This window comes from Glycine soja, chromosome 18 (genome assembly GCF_004193775.1).
Source record: "Glycine soja cultivar W05 chromosome 18, ASM419377v2, whole genome shotgun sequence".
NCBI classification, from domain to species: domain Eukaryota; kingdom Viridiplantae; phylum Streptophyta; class Magnoliopsida; order Fabales; family Fabaceae; genus Glycine; species Glycine soja.
Genome location: NC_041019.1, coordinates 49,620,995 through 49,639,129, shown reverse-complemented (window position 1 = coordinate 49,639,129; position 18,135 = coordinate 49,620,995). Strand labels below are relative to the sequence as shown.

Genomic DNA, 18,135 nt, shown 5'->3' with positions numbered 1-18,135 from the left:
TCCTTAACATTTTATTTTACATTTTATTTTAGTTCTTGATAAATTAATAAATTTTTTATTTGTTCTCTAATAATTTAACAAATTTTATTTTAATTCTGACTAATAATAAATAAATAAATATAAAAACTAAATATAAAATTTACTATTTTATCATAGACTAATAATAAAGATAAGTGTCAACGATAAAAAATAAAAATATCATTTTATTAGATATTCAGGTAAAACAAAATATATTAAAGAACAAACGAGAAAAATGGATATTTACTAGATAAAAATATATTTAAGTTTTTATTTTATTAAAACACTCTTTTCTCTCTCGCAGATCGTCGTTCTCGTTCCCATGGCATCATCGAATCCGCTTGTCTTTTTCTTCGCACAGACCAATTGGAACAATCAAACAACCACCATCCACAATGTTGGAATACAGTTTAGCATGAAGCTACAATTTTTTATTTCTTGGGAACGTGTTAGCACAGGAGCTGTGGATACAGATAAAATTTTGGCAAGAAATTGATTCCATCGTCAGTATATGACATATTTGGGGGTGAAGGAGGGATGGTGAAAAAACAATCCAATCTAAAACTCATAAATGGAATCAATGGAACTCAGACTATGTTGTGTTGTCGGTAGATTCGTTTGTGAAGATTCGTTTCTTGAAGCAATTTGCCACAGCTCAAACCTAGGGTCATTTATTTTTGTTAGGCTTTAGCTTGTTTTCTTATAATAAAAAACTAGGGTTAGCCAAGTGATGAGAGTTTAAGCGTGTGTTTGATTGAACAATGTGGTGATCGTATCTCGCTTTTGTTTTTACGGTGTTGGTAAAAACCACTCCATTGTTGCTTCGAATTTTTTAATAAAATCACCGTGATTTTGGAGCTAAAATCAATTGTGTGATTGATATCCAAACATGCATTGAGTTGTTTGAATGAGATTTTAAATTCCAACCTCATTATCAGTATGTAGTTTGCACACACACAAAAACAAATTTGCTAAGGTTCACTCACTGGGCCAGTTGCACTGAATATCTAGTTGGTTCAGCACAATATGAAATAGTAGTGAGCAACAATGATTCTCGTGAAAATAAAATATGGCATAAAAGAAAATGTATGGATACTACCACCAGTTCATCTCGAATTGTTTATTTGCATGGAGATTAAAAACTACCTCAAAGCTAATCCATCCAATAAAGTGATGAACAATATATAGCACAAACATTGCAAGAGTATTCGATAAATTTTCAGTAAGCTGTGTTTGATCTCCATATCTATACATAACAAAATGATAGAAAGAATCGTTAATTTTATACCTACTTAATTATGTTTAGCATGTTTTAGAGCATAGATATAAGCTAGACTCACGAACTCATAGACAGCGAAACTTATAAACAAATTAAAGGCGACATTAAGAATAAAGAAGTTTAAAACATGCATAAATTACACGTAGTTTTATCATGATTTTGAAAAAGAAGAGAACGTACACAGAATATATATATATATATATTCTGTGGGCGTTCTCATCAAAACCAATAGAGACGTCCAATAAAAGAAGGCAAAAAGATTTTTAATGGCGACAAAGCAAAATGTAATAGGCTAAAACTATATCCTCATTCTCTTTGGCCTGACGATTCCAATTAAATTAAAAATATTGGCATAGGAAAACTCCCTTAGAAGTGGTGGAGAAAAGGAAATGGGAGCACGAGGAAGCCATGGTCCCTCTATTATTCTAGTTTTTATTTTTATTTTATTAGTCCTCATTATTCTAGTTAACAGAAAGGTTAAGGATTTATTTATCTAATATTCTGATATATCACCTAATATACATATGGGATCGAGGTATATAATGAGGAAGTGATCTTTATATATAAATGAGCAAGATTCATACCCATGCACACATACAAATTAATTAATAAGTGTATAGGATTAGGACAAGCTCATGTGGTTTAGTGAGAGTGAAAATAACTCTATAAATAGGCTCTCATTTAAAAATAAATTCTAGAAATCATTTCTATTATAACTCTTAAAAATGCTACAATTCAAAAATGAAAATTCAGATTTATTAAGTAAGAATAGACATCATTCTTAATACATCTTACTTTGAGGGATGTTCTTACAACCGGGAAGATAGGGCTTTAATTTGATGAATTTAACACTATCTAAATGCTAGCTTTCAATTGAAAGATTTAGGATTTAGGCCTAATTTAATGCACTTTTATATATTATTGACATTATTTTTAGTCTACATAGTACTTAAATTTTTTTCAATGTATCTCTCACATCTAACACTTTATGTTAGATTTCCAACACACGTATATATTTTGTTCATCTTATTATTATTATTAGTAAATGTGAATTCTCCAACAATCGACATAATTGAATTGGATTTTTTTTTTCTTTGATACTATCCAATTGAACATCCCAGCAAGTTGCTTCTATTTCTATCTATATACGCCAATTGAATATTTAATTATGTAATTAGTTCCTTGCTTTCAATTTGATTTCGTGGCATATTAGGTCTTCACGCATAATTGTATAGTACGTATGACTCAAACCCCACATCAAGATTGGTGTCCATTATATCACTTCCACTTATGGAGAGAGGAGTCGTAGCATGCACTAACTACAATTAAAAACAATATTTCATGCATCATTCGTTTTCTTATTCAGCTTTCCATGGCATTCTCTAATAGAAGAGTCCATTATAAAAAGACATCTCGTGTTATTCGTTGTTACCAAACCAACCCCTAAGGCCCTAGCTAGCTATTTTCTTTCTTTCCTCATCACCGGGAAAAGATGGGAGTGGCTTTTTATTTGGACACCATTGTCGTCCCTTTGAGTCTTTTCATCACAGTAGGTTACCATGCCTATCTTTGCCACACCATCAAGAACAAACCTTCACGTACAACTTATGGAATCAGTAAGCATAGAAGGACAGATTGGAGTCTCAACTTAAATCAGGTAATTGCATAGATCAGTTGTATATGTAATATGCTTATACATGGAATAGATTCTCAGAGTGTTTGATTTCATTTTTCAAATATGATTTTTCACGGGTCAGAACGTGATCTTCAGAAATTAATAATTATAGCTTTCACATCTCATGCATAATTTTTTCATTCTCATCGAGTTTTCAAACACGCAATACTAGACATTGATTCTCATCTTATCATGTTAAAAAAATTTGTTTATCTTTTTCTTGATGAATATTTACAAATTTTGATAATTAAAGACACAGCAATTTAAAGCTTATAAAGAGAGTAATAGATATAAAACTTTCACTCACTTATTCATGAATTGGGCAATTGGAGCTTCAATGTTTCTCAGATATTTGCCTTTGTCATAGTGCAGGGTGATGCCAGCAAAGCTATGTTGACAGTGCAAAGCTTGAGGAACACTCTTATGTCCACAATACTCACAGCTACTATAACCATTCTTATTAACTTGGGTTTGGCAGCTTTGACAAATAACACCTACAATGCTAGCCATCTTTTTAGCAGTGGATTTTTTGGGTCAAAGTCAGATAAAATCTTTGTTTTAAAGTATGGATCAGCATCAATTTGTTTGGTGATGAGCTTCATGTTCAGCTCTATGGCCATAGGATATCTGATTGATGCCAATTTTCTGATGAATGCATATGGGGAGTTCTTGTCTGGGGGTTACACACAAACAATATTAGAAAGAGGGTTCACCTTAGCTCTTGTAGGTAATAGGGTGCTTTGTGTTGCTGTTCCTTTGATGTTATGGATGCTGGGTCCAGTGCTAGTACTTTTAGCTTCCTTGGTGTTGGTTTTTGTGTTGCATGAGTTTGATTTTGTCTGCAAATTCCCAGACAACAATAAGCAATGTACCACTGTAAAATAGCCTAGCTAGCTAGAGCAATATGTATATATTCAGAGAGAGAGAAGTCGAATTGAAAAATCTTGTTGAAGTTTGAGATGTATGATCAACTTTATCTTCTAACAACTGACCAATATGTGAGTGAGCATTTCTTTTTGGTGTTCATGTGAATGGGATTGAAAATAATTTACAAGCTATATTTTCCATATTCTGATATTTTTTAAATTCTTTTTATATTAATATTTTTAGAGTTTAATGTTTATATACTGACGATATAAAATAATTTTATATTATTATTCAACCACAAATCATTATTTAAATTATTTTAAGATAATTATTTTAGACGTCAACAAATTTATTGTATATAATAGATTATGATTGAATGATTGTAAAGCTTTTTACCCTGTTAATGTATAAAATCCTTTTATTCATGTTTTTATTACATCACTTATCATCTAATCTTATTACACATTTCCTTTTCTTTTCTTTCTATATACATCTTTCCTTTTGTATAAAATGATGATGTATAAATTTATTGTATAACTAGCATTTCTTAGAAAACAAAATGAGGTTGAGGCAAAAGGGCTCTTACTCTAACTTGAGCCTTAAGCTGAGTGGCGAATCCACACTTACTTGAGGGTACATATACTAGATAGGATATCGAGTATTTATTCAATCCCACAACCAAAGTAACATACCGGATAGGTATTAGGCCGAGATAGTTGATACCTACCTATTCGAAGTCACGCAAGGTAATGATCACATTTACTAGTAATTATGAAATTAGGGCACCTAATCTTACTTAGAAGACGGATTACCTAGATGGTAATCAGTGCACACAAATCCAAGGTTCAAGGCCTAATAAGTTTGGTATAAAAAGAGTAGAAGCCTCATGTAAAAATCATTATTTATTAAATGTATATTTATTATCTGCATTTATTATTCTAGGCTGAATTCTTACTTGAGTATCGGAATATCTTTTGTAAATATCCTCCTTTCGAATCACATTGTTAAAATGAAGTGATGAAAGAAAAAAAATAGCAAGAAAGGAGTAGTATTTGATCATATTATAACAGAAATCGTACACATGCATCTTCATCTTCTCGCCTTTAATATATATATATATATTTTGTCTCTCTTAATTTCTTATATTTGAACTTTGTACCTATTTTTTCACTCCTTTCATTATAATAATTATTAATTTTATTTTTTAAACAAATTATTCCCTAACTTAGGTCTCCTAGATCTACCATTGTTTAAGCCTATGTAGATTTGTGGATGATTTGATAAATAGCAGCCCCCAAATTTGCCCGGGCCAAAGTGTTCCCTCTTTCTTTCGAAAAATAAAAGTTAAAAAACTATCTCAGCTAAATCAATCTCATAATTTTTAATATAGTATAAATACAACTTTATAAAAGATGGCTCACCAACTGTTCTAGCAGTGCTCCTTTGGAGGAAAAAACATAATTGGAGTCAACAAGTTGTCCCAACTAAGCCAACCTCTTGATATTAACTTTAAATAAATTGTAATAAAATAAACATTTATAAAAGAAGTTCTACCGAGTACGTACAACCCGTCCCACCTTAGGTATTCCTTCCTTTCTCACTAAGAATATAAGTTGACTAGTTGTCACAGCTGATAAATCAATCTTACAATTTAGATTGACAAATAACTATAATAATAAATGCAAATTAATTTATTTTTTTCGATACTTGGGGAAATAAATGCAAATTAGTTTATAAAACAAGATTAGATAGGATAACAAAATTCGATTTGTAACATGCTCACGTGTATTATCATTTAAAAAAAATCAAGCAATATAGACTCAAAAGAATAAAGGATATATTGATTATTTTTATTTTCTATTTCTAATTAGTTTATTATCTTTTTATAATTACGATATTATATATATCATCCAAAAACCAAGCCTAGACGAATTAAAATACAACTCACATAATGACCCAAAGCAAATGTCTCAAAGCATTGGAAGGGGATTCTATATATTTGCAACCCTATTTTCTTTTTGCATTCTCTGTATATTTTTTTATGATAAAAATATTTTTTGGGCAAACTAATTTTTAAAACGTATTTTTAGAAAAGTATGACTCAATACTGCTTTGACATTGTATGGAATGGGTGGAAATACACTGTGGGTGAGCAATTAGCGGATGCTACAGAGATTTTCAGCAAATTACAAATGCAGGTCACTCTAGAATACACTTGTAAATATCTTTTTTGTAGCCAGCTTGCGTGTGGCCTTTATTCATTGTTATAATAAGACCAATCTATGTAATCTTTGTATTTTTTACAGGACCTTGTTCGGTACTACTTTTACTCTTCAACAGGTATATATTAATAAAAATTTCTTTGTTGCTAAAAACTTCTTTAACAATACGAAAACTAGTTTCCATAATATAACTATAGTAATATTTAAGAAAATTAGTTTTCGTAATGTAGTTATGTTATAAGATTACCGAAGGTAGTTTTCGTTATGTTTGCAACTTGCAAGGAAGAAAAGTGAAATTAACTAGAGAAGGGGATGTGGGTGAAGGAAAGTTAATGAAGGAGATGATATTGAGAAGGAAAAGAGAAAGGAAAGGGGGTGGAGAAGGGCATTTTGAGTATTTTAAAATTGTAAAAAAATGTGTGAAGAAAAAAATGAAGACTACAAAGAGAAAGTGCCTTATCCAACCTATCCCACAAAGCCCAATCACTGAAATGTCTACCTATTCTGTTAGTCACAAGTCTTAAAACTAAATCAAAGGGTCAAGCCTAAATCAAAGTATATTGATGCTTGACCCAAATTAGTGTAAATACCAATTGAACTCAAATTATTGAACCAACCCAAAGTACAGATAACTTCCAGACCAAGATTAAAGTAAACAAATTAAACTCAAATCTATGAGAACCTAATAAACAGAAAAGTGGATGTTACCCTGTGAGAGTGAGCATGTGTTCTATCATGAGGGAGAAAATAAAAGAAAGTGTAAGATTGAATGAAGAAAGTTATCACTTTTTAGTGAATGTTAATTGTTCCTATTTTTTTTTCAGCACATTTTGCCCCCACCTTTTAAAATATTGAAAATTCTGTCCTCCCCTCATATATATGTTAAATTCCAAACAAGGTTAACACTTCTTCGCAATTTTGAACCGCCAATAAAAACACGTATTTAAAATAAGGGTTTTTAACATTGTGATACCACTATCCATGAGTTTTATTTTCTCTTTCACAAATGGTATCCTCTTCATCCTCTTATTTTCAACGCACATACCATCACAACAAAATGAAATCCTAAATATATCACAAATTCACAATCCCTTCTTTGTCAACACTGATTCATTTACGAACTTGATATTTCACAGATTCATCGATGATTGGTGATGGTGTAGCCACTCGTGAAGAAGGACAATGATCGTGACAACGAAGGTGCACTTTTTTTCTTCTTCTCCCTTCATAATTTGATCCACTTTCTCTCTCATTTGTGATTAGCATTTTTTTGTTTATCTTCGTTAGCACTGCATCAATCTCTTGCGCTTCCATATTTAAGTTTCATTTCCGGCCACTTTTGAATGCTAAAGTAGGGTTCACGCAGTTAGATATCTCAAAACATCCTTGTATTGAATCTTCTTTGACTTTCCTAATTGTCTCTTGTTTGATCTGATTTTGGGTTGAGGAACCGATTATTCCCCCTTTTTAGGAATTAAATCAAAGGAGTTTGTTCTTAAGGAGGCTAGGAGATGTTCACAGATTACATTTCTCTGTCTCATAAGTTTTAAAACATATGCTTTGAGGGTGTGTGTCTGTGACACCTAAAAATACATAGGATGGGAAGGGCAAAGGGATTTTGGAATTTGAGATATTTAGGATCACATTTTATTGTGATAGTATATGCATTGAAACTAAGAGGCCACCATATGTGAGGGAGAGAAAACAAAACTTATTAATAAGAGTAATTTTTACTTGTCATTATGTTAAAAACATTTATTTTAAATATGTATGTTTAGTGACGATTCAAAACTTTCATAGAATCTTCAGTGATCAATTCTCCGGGCAATAAAATACAATTCAGCCTATTAGTTTATTATTAACAATAAGATTATTTTCTATTTTTAATTTATTTTATAAATAAATTTATTCAATTTTAAAAATGATTGTATAATGTATGTGGAACTTTGATAAATGACGTTTTGTGCGTGTGTTGCTGTTACACTTCACATTTTTCTAACTAATTATGAAAATCACTCAAGCGAGATACATAACTATTTGTACAAGATAATAAAGATAAATGGCCTTTTATTTTTTTAAAAAAAATTTAATTTTATCATTTATTTTATTTTTTTTAGTTTAATTTGTTTTCATCTATTTAAGATTGACGTCGTTAATAATTTAAAAACTATTTCTTTTTGTTAAAAATAAAAATGAAAGGAAATGGAAGAACACTGAAATAAAATATTTTTAAATAATTAACAATATTAATTTTAAATAAATTGAATGACTAAATTGAAAAAAAAAGATAAAAATCAAATTAAATTAGAAAAATATAAATGACTAAATAATTTTTTTTTAAAAATAAACTTTTTAAAAGATAAAGATGCAAAATTTAAAAAAAAAACCCAAATAGTTCCTTTAGCTTTCGAATTTAAATTCATTTTCTTGACTTCGAGACAATGCATCCATGTGTCCCACAATGTAGAGTCATTGGTAATTCCATTAATCTTGAACCAATACAATGTGTAGGTGGACACCTAGATTAAGAACAAGCAGAACTGCAGAAGCGAGTAAAAATTATGGCATGTCTCAAACAAAAAAAGATGTTTGCCACCAATCTATTCAAAGATATTTGTCATTGATGCACTAAACTATGGCATGTCCGTCTTTTATATTGTTTAAAAAATATATTGTTATCCTATTAGACGTTGCTATCAAAGATGATAAAATGTACTCAAACTCTAAGACATTCGCAACAATATCCATAAATAATTAGGTAAGATAAATACTTGTTTGTTGGGAATGACTTCAAAGCACATATTTATTCAAAAAAAAAAGTTAATGGAAATGAATATGGATATGAGTACTATAAAATCCATCCTGTCCCCTTATGTAGTTATTATATATATTAGTTTAATTAAAATACTTTATGTATATATTACTAATTATTAATTAATAATAATTGGTTGGAAACCTAAGTTTTTATTGATGCATAATTTGATATGTCTTTATGTGAATTATGGATCAATGCTTTTGAAAAACATTATAGATTGAGTTAGATTTGATTTTGGAACTTGTTCTTATCTACACCAAATATCATGTAAAATTACCATAATACGTTTTTAGTGCTTGAAATTAAAAATCAAGATAAATCATATTTCATTTGATAAATTTTTCTTTATTTTATTATTATTAATCATAACTTTTGATTTTTTTAATTGCTAGATAAATTACGTATATAAAATTTAGTTTATAAAGCATAACTCCTTATAAAAAATGTAATATATAAAATTTAAACACAATTATATACATAAAATTTAATATAAGTCATATCAAAATATAAATGAATCCAAACGTATATTTGTTTACCCCACACGTCTAGGTGTCATTAAACAAGTACTTCATTTTAATATACTTGGTTGTTTTTTGTTTTGAACTAGCTATAAAATTGTTCATATAGAGTACCATCCCATGTAGAATATATAATTATAAATTAATTAGTTTCAATGTATTTTTTTTTTTTGCAAGTTTTAAAGAATACCTTCACATGGTGTTGAAGTTTCTAATGATTATATTAAATGATTAAAATATTATATTTAAAAATAATTTGTTTGATAATTATATTTATAGTATTGCTTTTTATGACTTATATTTGAATATTTAATGTTATGTTTGAATGATTTAAAAGTGAATTTTCAATTTAGTTATAGTATTTATTTTAATTAATACCTTTTGCATTGATTTGTTAAATTTATATATTGGAGCAAATATGAATATATAGGTATTCAATGAATATGAGAATAAAGTTATTATCCCTACATGTATAAGACCAAATACAAGTATTTTATTCAAACACATGTACAAAGATATATACTATAGTACCTTAGCCAGATTTATCCATTATCATTCCTATCCACTACTTTAAAATCTTGTAAAATTCAAACTTTTCTTTAAAAAAAATCTTTTAAAAAAACAGTACTTTAGCGTATGCATTTTGTAGAATTAATATTTCTTTGGATATGATTAAAATTTATAATAAATAAATTATAATATATAAAATATATTTTAGATCTATAATAACAATTCAAATTATGATATAAATTTCTTTTTAAATTAATATAAATAGGTAATTAAAATATCTAGTATCTATACAAATAAAGATAAAAGAACGCTAGCTTGATATGAAAGAGAAAATTTCAAACTAGTTGTGAAACTAGTATATAAAATATAATTTCCAAGAAAAATGAAAGAGTGTGTTGAGAATGTCTAATTGAGAGAGTCAAGAAACTCAAAGTTACATTCTCTATACCTAAATTCATAGTATAAGAATAGATGCGAATGTCTTTTTATTTATTCGAAAATGTTATTTTAAATACAATTTTAGATTTATACTTTTGAATTCTACGTTAAATTAATTTTTCGCAAGTTTTTATAATTTTAAACATGTTTTTTGCTGATAAATTATATACAAGATACTTTTTATTCATATATATATATTATCAGAATTTTAAACTGTCCGTATTATATACAAGATACTTTTTATTCATATATATATATATATATATATATATATATATATATATATATATATATATATATATATATATATATAAATCTTCGATAAAATAGAAATAATGAATTGGTTCCTAAATATATCATTAATTATTAAATATTATATAGAAAATACATAATATCACAGAGAAACACGTTTGATTTTAAAAGAATTAAATACTTAAACCTAAGTTAAATTTATTATTTAAATAAATTATAAGTCTTCTATAAATTTAAAATTTCTCATTCTGTAAATTAAGTTCTTTTATATTTTTATATGAAAAACATTTATAAACTTTTTATGTGATAGTTACATTTTTTTAAGCATTTCTACCGTCCACACCGATACATGTGTGTCTCATTCTAATCAATGTTTAGTCAATATCTTAGTTTTCACATCTTAATTTTAGATTTTTCTTTTCAGTCGAATTTTAACATTTTTTCGAGCACACGATACTACCATACCTCTTTATACAAGATACGACAACATCCCACGCCATGCCTATCCAAAACCAGAGTAGAGTAGGCCAAAGATAAAGACACGTTTTGTAATGTTGCTTAATTAAAGTTTTTTTTATGCACAAGATGAGGGAATTTTAATTTAGTGCCAAAATAACAACTCATAACATAAAATAATAATCCTAAAAGTTTTGAAGACATTTGGAAAAAACATTAAATTCATTTGTCTCAAATGGAATTACAAACAATAAAATGAGGGAGAGTATTTTTATTTTATTTTTTTCAATTTGGTGGTAAGGATTTTCAATTTAATATTATGTCACACAAATCATCTAATAAATCAACAATTTTATAGTCATTAAAAAATAACCCACATTTTTCATCTGCAACCAACGATTCCTAGTTGTTGCAGCCTTATTTTATGTTTTTTATATTATAAGAGAAAAGTATAAAAAAAACTATTCAGCAAGGTATTTTTCAATTATATATTTTTATTCAACTAATAATTGCTACACCTCATTTTCAAAAATCTGATCTAACCTGGATCTTATATGAACTAAGTTATAGATGTTTATTAAATGAACGAACCATTTTGATCTGTTTTCTTTCCTAATTATCTATATCGAAAAATATTTAAGTTTTATTGTCTCATTATTTGAAGTACAATTTATATATCTATTGTATAAATTCATTTAATGTCAAATCACGTCAAGCTAAACACAATATCAATATTCTACCAAACTGGTAACATGAAGAATTCACACATAACAATTACCATAATAGGATTTAGAATTATAGTGATAAAGAAAAGGAACACAAAAGAGGAATTTGAACCATATGGAAAATAAATTAAGATTCAAGACCGCACCGTTCAATTCAAAGAATTCAACTAATTAACCTTTTTTCCTCTCGTGTGTGCGAACACACATTGTTGTTAAAGATATAACACTAAAATTTGTTGCAAAAAGAGTGTACAATTATTAACCTTGCATATAAATAGATGGACATCCGTGATAGTACTGGCACAACCCTTGGTACCTCTAAGAGATCGACTTGTCCCTACTTAAACAAAACGTTATCGAGAGTGGACCAAACCAAAATTTCAATAGTTTTTTGTCTAGTTAATGCTAGAAAAACTGAAAAAGATTGTCAACATTTTCTTTCTCAATTTTTCTTTTACGACATTTATTGAATGCTGATTTCTGAATAATTTTTATCTTTGTACTTCATCCAAGAATTTCCAGCCACGTTTCACAGTTTGTCTGCTCTCTCTTTTATATACGTTGAAACAGTTTTATTATTTGAATTTTAAATAATTTATATCGTATGTAATATTATATATATATATATATAAATATAATTGTTTTGATTTTTTTTTACTTTTTTTTACACATGCATCTCAAAAATATTTCTCTAGAATTAGAGACAACAATCCCATTTTAATTATACAAAAATCGTTTTCTTTGTGAAAAAGAAGACCCCACCACTTTTATTTGCGGAATTGGGTTAGCACGAGGGATTGAAAGGGAAAAGATTGGCATTTAGATATTTGAATTTAAATATGATCACCTCCTAAAAGATCCACGCCCCCCTGTTCACCAATGACCACTATTTTCCAACAACCCTAAAAGTTGATAATAATTTTGGTGTTTGATGATGAAAGTTTAGTCTTGCATAGATAAAAATATATACAGATAAATAGATAGAGAGAAAAAGACCTAAACAAATAAAATATAAAAGTGTGAGAGAAATAAAATTTAACTACACATTTACAATAAATAGTTAAAATTAGATTTTTAATTAAAATATGATTCTTACGATGAACTATTTCAACCACGTTTCATTTTCTTACTATAATACTCTCTCTCTCTCTCTCTCTCTCTCTCTCTCTCTCTCTCTCTCTCTCTCTCTCTATATATATATATATATATATATATATATATATATATATATATATATTCCAAACGCATCTCCACTATGACTCTGCTTTTCCTTTTCACACTTTATTTTGCTCTCTTTCCTATTAATTTCTCTTTAGTGACGAGGGGTAGATGATATTCAAAGTCTATCAAAAGCTAGGTTCTGGCTTTCTGAATAATGTGTAAAGTACTCTAAACCATGCCATATGTTCACATATACGACATAGAGACCAGCCATGACGAAGGAAAGTCATTCCGATTTCATTATTTACACTTTTTTTTATCGGCTACAACACAGTTACACGTTGATGTTATTTACTCTAGCTGATAGAATATTTATCATGTCTATAAAAGAAATAAAAAAATGCTACCTATACACTCTTTAACACATTATTTTAATACAATTTTCACTATATATATACTATAATTCATTCATAAAATTGTGTGATATATATACCTTATTTAATGAACTTTACTTATAATTTTATAATTTGTAATATTTATTATTAAAAAATTAATATTTAAAAAATATTTTAAAAGGATTGTGTGAGAATACTATTCAAGAAATTAATATGTCTCTAATGTATGTGCATAGACATACATACATTATCCTAGTAAAGACTAATTTCTAATACATGTGTGTATACACACATCATCATCAACAAAAATATAATTTAGCTCTATTAACAAAGTATGTTTCATGCATACATATAATAAAAAATTCAACCATAGTCAGAATACTTAAAAAAACCTAATTATTTTGTTTTATCAATTATTTCCTGTTTCTTGGCTTTTTGAACATATGTAGCAGTATTGATTAATTAATTATCACAATCATTTTATACAATTAGAAACTTTGAAATCCCCCTAAAATAAACTTTGAAATCCTGTATTTAATTTGTTCCTTGAAACGGTATAGTTATTCTTTCTCTAGATATATAGCAGGTATAAAGCACCTTGTTAATATTCCTTTTTTCCTCCTCTAGACCTGAGAGTAAATAGAAATATTGTTTTTTTTTTACGGGAAATAGAAATTGTTATCATTATTAAAATTGGATGCTCCTTATAATTATAAATCTTTTTAAAGTCATTTACCTAGCTAAATTATTCAAATCTTTAATTTTGAACAAACTTACACTTTAAAGGTTCACATAGCGCATTAAGTGATGATGATTGTGTTTTTTTTTTGTTAGACATCACTAGATTAAAACAAATTTCTAGCGGCAATAATATTTTTAAAAAAAAATCAACTTAATACTTTTAGTCGAGTTAGAGTAACCTCTCGTTAATTATATTTAGAGTTGTGTAAACAACATAATTTTTTAACACATTCTTTATTATTGATTAAAATTAATTAAAAACTATAAAGTCACAAGTAAAATTCATTAAATAAAAAATGAGACTTGCACTATTTTATGATTTTCAATAGTTTCAGTTAATAACAAAGATTGTATTTAAAAGAGTGTATGTGTGTGTGTGTTTTTTTTTACAGAAAAGGAGTGTGTTAGATAGTATATTACTAATATTTCTCTTAAATTTTTGCATGCTGAACGTATTAAAATATTAGGAAAAATGATATTTTCAGAAAGAAACAATGGATGCCATAACAACGACTACATTAAAAACAATAGATGTAGATGTTTTATAAGGACTAGTGAATGACTCTTGATCACATATATATAGTTTTCAGATTTCAGACATACATTAATTTGACGATAATCGTCAAAGCTCTATGCTATGGAAGATAATAATAAACTTCACCTAAAATCCTTGAGAAGAAGACCTGACAAAAAAAATATCGGCGATGTATGACCCATGTATACACACGCATAGATTATATAGGAAGGAGTGAATCTTTTCATTTGATTTTTTCTTTTTTGTTTAAGTGAAAAGCAGTGCATGTATAGTCGTTAACAAAAAAGCATGCTTTCAGGTTTCAGCCATAGATTTAAAGAATCTCCTTTCGATGAGGATAATTTGAATTTGTATTATTTCTATCAAGAATTTCCCTGAATATGCTGGACCAGTGAAAAGTTGTAGTAATAACAACATTACAAATTCTTTTCAATATTTTGTACAACAAAGGCAATCCCTATGATAAGCGTGATCACTAAAGTGAACTTTGCCCCTTAGAAATTTGATATCAAACGTCCATCAACATGAAACATGTCATATCCCCATCATCTTTTTGGTTTGATATATATATCCCGAAACACCAAAAGGCCAAAACGTAACACTGTAACCAACAGACAACTCAACGTACAGTTTATGGCTACCTAGGCCCCCCTTGCCAATACATGCACTGAACCCACCCTTAACCTTTCTAAGCCAGTGACTCGACCATCTATTCATTGCTTAGAGGTACAACACAATTTTGTACATTTTGCTTTTATCTAACTTAGCCTTACTACTTTTCCATTGAAGCAAATAAATTTCCCTCAACTCATTCTTCTATTTTTTGAAATGAAAGTTTAGGTTAATTAAATACCTAACCTCACTAGTCAATGATAGGTTTTAAGATTCAAATAGAGTGTTTTATAAAAGTACTTACAATATTAATTACTCACTAACAAAGTTTTCATAATAAGATTTAAACTCAAATTTATATGAGATATGAATTTCTTATTAACTAGACTAAATCATTGAAACATTATGATCATTTCTCATTCATTGAAAATGACAAAATTTACAATAAAAGCACGGATATTACATTTATCTAAGAAAAGTACTACTATATATTAGACAATTTTGTTTTGTACTGCCTTCACTAAAGTAAAAATTATATAAAAAAAATCACAAACCAAACAAGGACATGCTCATCTAAATTCAAGGAAGGGTTCAAAGGCATCATCAAGCTGAGCAGAATCATACAAGACATCCGAAATGTCCACACTCTTGTACTCTGAGTCAAGTGTTGATGATAGAGTGACATGATGCCTTGGTGAGCTATCAAAAGTGAGGTCAGAAGAGATGAGATAATGATTGGAGGAAGTTGAGGGAGGGACCTCCTCCTTGCACTCCCCTTTCACTGATGATGGCAAATTAGAAGATGAGAGAAAGGGGCACTCTTGCTTTGATGGGGTTGGGAAGGAGTTGTCAAAGCTAAGGAACTTGGATGAGGATGAAGGGGACATAGGGTCAAGTATGATCTCAGGGTTTGCCAAGTTCTTGCAAGTGTGGAGGCCATAGTAGGTGGTCTTGTATAGGATTGGTTCCTCTTGAACTCTTTGCACCTGTTTTGTTGCTTGGCAACCTTGGTCAAATTTGTGAGTGCACCTATAGTAGTTCCTGAAAATTGAAAGTTCAAGATATATATCAATTTAGGCTCCATAAACACAAAATTTAGGTCATGTAAGAATAAATTTTTTCAATAAACACTCGAAAAAGAAGATAGTAAAATGAATTAAGTTTATCTCAGAAGTTAAAATATAAATAAAGTTAAAATTAGTTTTTGAAGAAATTAAATTAGAAAATTTCTATGAAAATTGAAATGTACATGTAGATTTTAACTTCATAAAAGTTTAGTTCATTTTATATTTTTATTTTATTTTCCTATACGTGCTTGCCGAGAAGATTGTCCAAATGGAACTTTAGTATTAGATGGCACATAATATGCTCATGTATGATCATATATATCTATACCTTGGGAATTTGGCATTCAGGATCTCCTTTTGGCCATACTTTCTCCACTGATGGCCGTCATCAATTGGAGCTTCAGATTCCTTCTCCCATGTTTGTTCAGTTCTTCTGCAAACATGAATTGCAGATTCAGATAAACTTTCTAAGTTAAACCAATCAAAGCCAATCACCGCAGTGTGTGCAATCATTTTTACAGTGCCAGACAGAAATAACATAACCATAAGTAAAGACAAACAAACAAATAATAGACAGGCCTAGCTAACTAAAACATGGTACTTCACCACATGTATGCATATGAACAATTATTTATGGGGTCCAATTGTACGCACATATAAAGGACAAACGACAACAAAGTATCATGTTACCAAATTAAAGAGACACTCAATTGATGAGTACAGGTCTAGGGTATTTACTATTCAACAATTAACATGCTCATATTATTCATCATCATGTATGTTTAAAAGTTCAAACATCACGTAATCAGGTGCAGTGAAAATTAGGCAAGGAATAATAATAAAAGGGGAACTATTAAAAGTCTAAAATTATAAATCTATACATATATAACCAACAAATTAATGAATCAATTAAAAATACCTTCTCTTGTAGCACCCTCTACGTTCCTTAATGGTGGAGCTCTTGCAATTGCTCTCTTGGGAGTCCTCAGACTTGGGAGATTCACAAACTTGAACATTGGAAACATCATGGGATTCAGAAGTGGGGTTGTTCTTCAAGAACGAGAGGGAGTTGGTGAAGGACATGAGCACCTCCTTCACAAGTTGTTCAGCAAATGATGGGGTTGTTGATGATCCATCTTCACAACTCCCATTGATGACACTCCTAAGTTGTTTGGCACAATCACGCCCTCTAAGGAGCTCCTCAATTGCTTTCCTACGACTAGAACAACCAAGATTTGCCATATTCCAATCTAGGAATGTTTTGATCCCCCTCACAAGTTGAACCAACCTTGTTTGTGGTCACAAGGTTTCGTTTTTTTTTTACTCAACACACCCACTCAACTGAACTATATATTATACATGGGGGAGGCATTATATTATTGCGCACATGCTCCGAAGTTTAAAGGAACCTGGGCATGAAAATTCCAACCCCTTTCAACACGAAAATAAACACTCACTCGCGACCTTAGTGCGTGCGAGGCACGACGGTTAGCATTTCGCCACGTGTGATGGTTTTGGAACGGGGTTTCATTGTGGAGCTTGGGAAAGGATGGCGCGTTGTGGTGAATATCACGAGAGGGAAGCGACGTCATCGTACTTACGTTGCCATAGATGTCATGGAACAGATGGCGGTATCTGATTGGTTGTCAAAAGAAAAATAGCAGCCTCTGGTTAAAAAGACAGGTATGCCCTTGCTGAAAATTTTATTTGAGAGAAAAGAAAAGATAGGTTAACTCAGTCTCTAAACATTGTCTGGATAAGGATTAGAGATAATGTGCATCGGGCGTGACACTTATTAATATAATATAAATTCTTTTTAATAATAATAGTAATCAAACTAAAATAAATA

At 29.3% G+C, this 18,135-nt stretch overlaps 2 protein-coding genes across 2 annotated transcripts; one reads left to right on the top strand and one right to left on the bottom strand.

Moving 5' to 3' along the window:
• The first annotated feature begins 2,713 nt into the window (after window positions 1-2,713).
• LOC114395687 lies at window positions 2,714-3,998 on the top strand. Its single transcript, XM_028357518.1, has 2 exons — window positions 2,714-2,954; window positions 3,345-3,998. Exons 1-2 carry the CDS (start codon window positions 2,790-2,792, stop codon window positions 3,855-3,857), a joined length of 678 nt encoding a protein of 225 aa, XP_028213319.1. The 5' UTR covers window positions 2,714-2,789; the 3' UTR covers window positions 3,858-3,998.
• Window positions 3,999-15,607: 11,609 nt separating this feature from the next.
• LOC114397735 (WRKY DNA-binding transcription factor 70-like) lies at window positions 15,608-17,620 on the bottom strand. The gene is made up of 3 exons (XM_028359921.1): window positions 17,206-17,620; window positions 16,615-16,719; window positions 15,608-16,260 (listed from the first exon to the last, which is right to left on the bottom strand). Exons 1-3 carry the CDS (start codon window positions 17,526-17,528, stop codon window positions 15,789-15,791), a joined length of 900 nt encoding a protein of 299 aa, XP_028215722.1. The 5' UTR covers window positions 17,529-17,620; the 3' UTR covers window positions 15,608-15,788.
• Between the last annotated feature and the right edge of the window lie 515 nt (window positions 17,621-18,135).

Coding starts and splice junctions, on each gene's coding strand:
- LOC114395687 (XM_028357518.1), top strand. CDS start 2,790: ATGGGAGTGGCTTTTTATTTGGACACCATTGTCGTCCCTTTGAGTCTT. Junction 2,955..3,344: donor GGAGTCTCAACTTAAATCAG/GTAATTGCATAG, acceptor GTCATAGTGCAG/GGTGATGCCAGCAAAGCTAT.
- LOC114397735 (XM_028359921.1), bottom strand. CDS start 17,528: ATGGCAAATCTTGGTTGTTCTAGTCGTAGGAAAGCAATTGAGGAGCTC. Junction 16,720..17,205: donor AGAGGGTGCTACAAGAGAAG/GTATTTTTAATT, acceptor TCATGTTTGCAG/AAGAACTGAACAAACATGGG. Junction 16,261..16,614: donor CTGAATGCCAAATTCCCAAG/GTATAGATATAT, acceptor TTCAATTTTCAG/GAACTACTATAGGTGCACTC.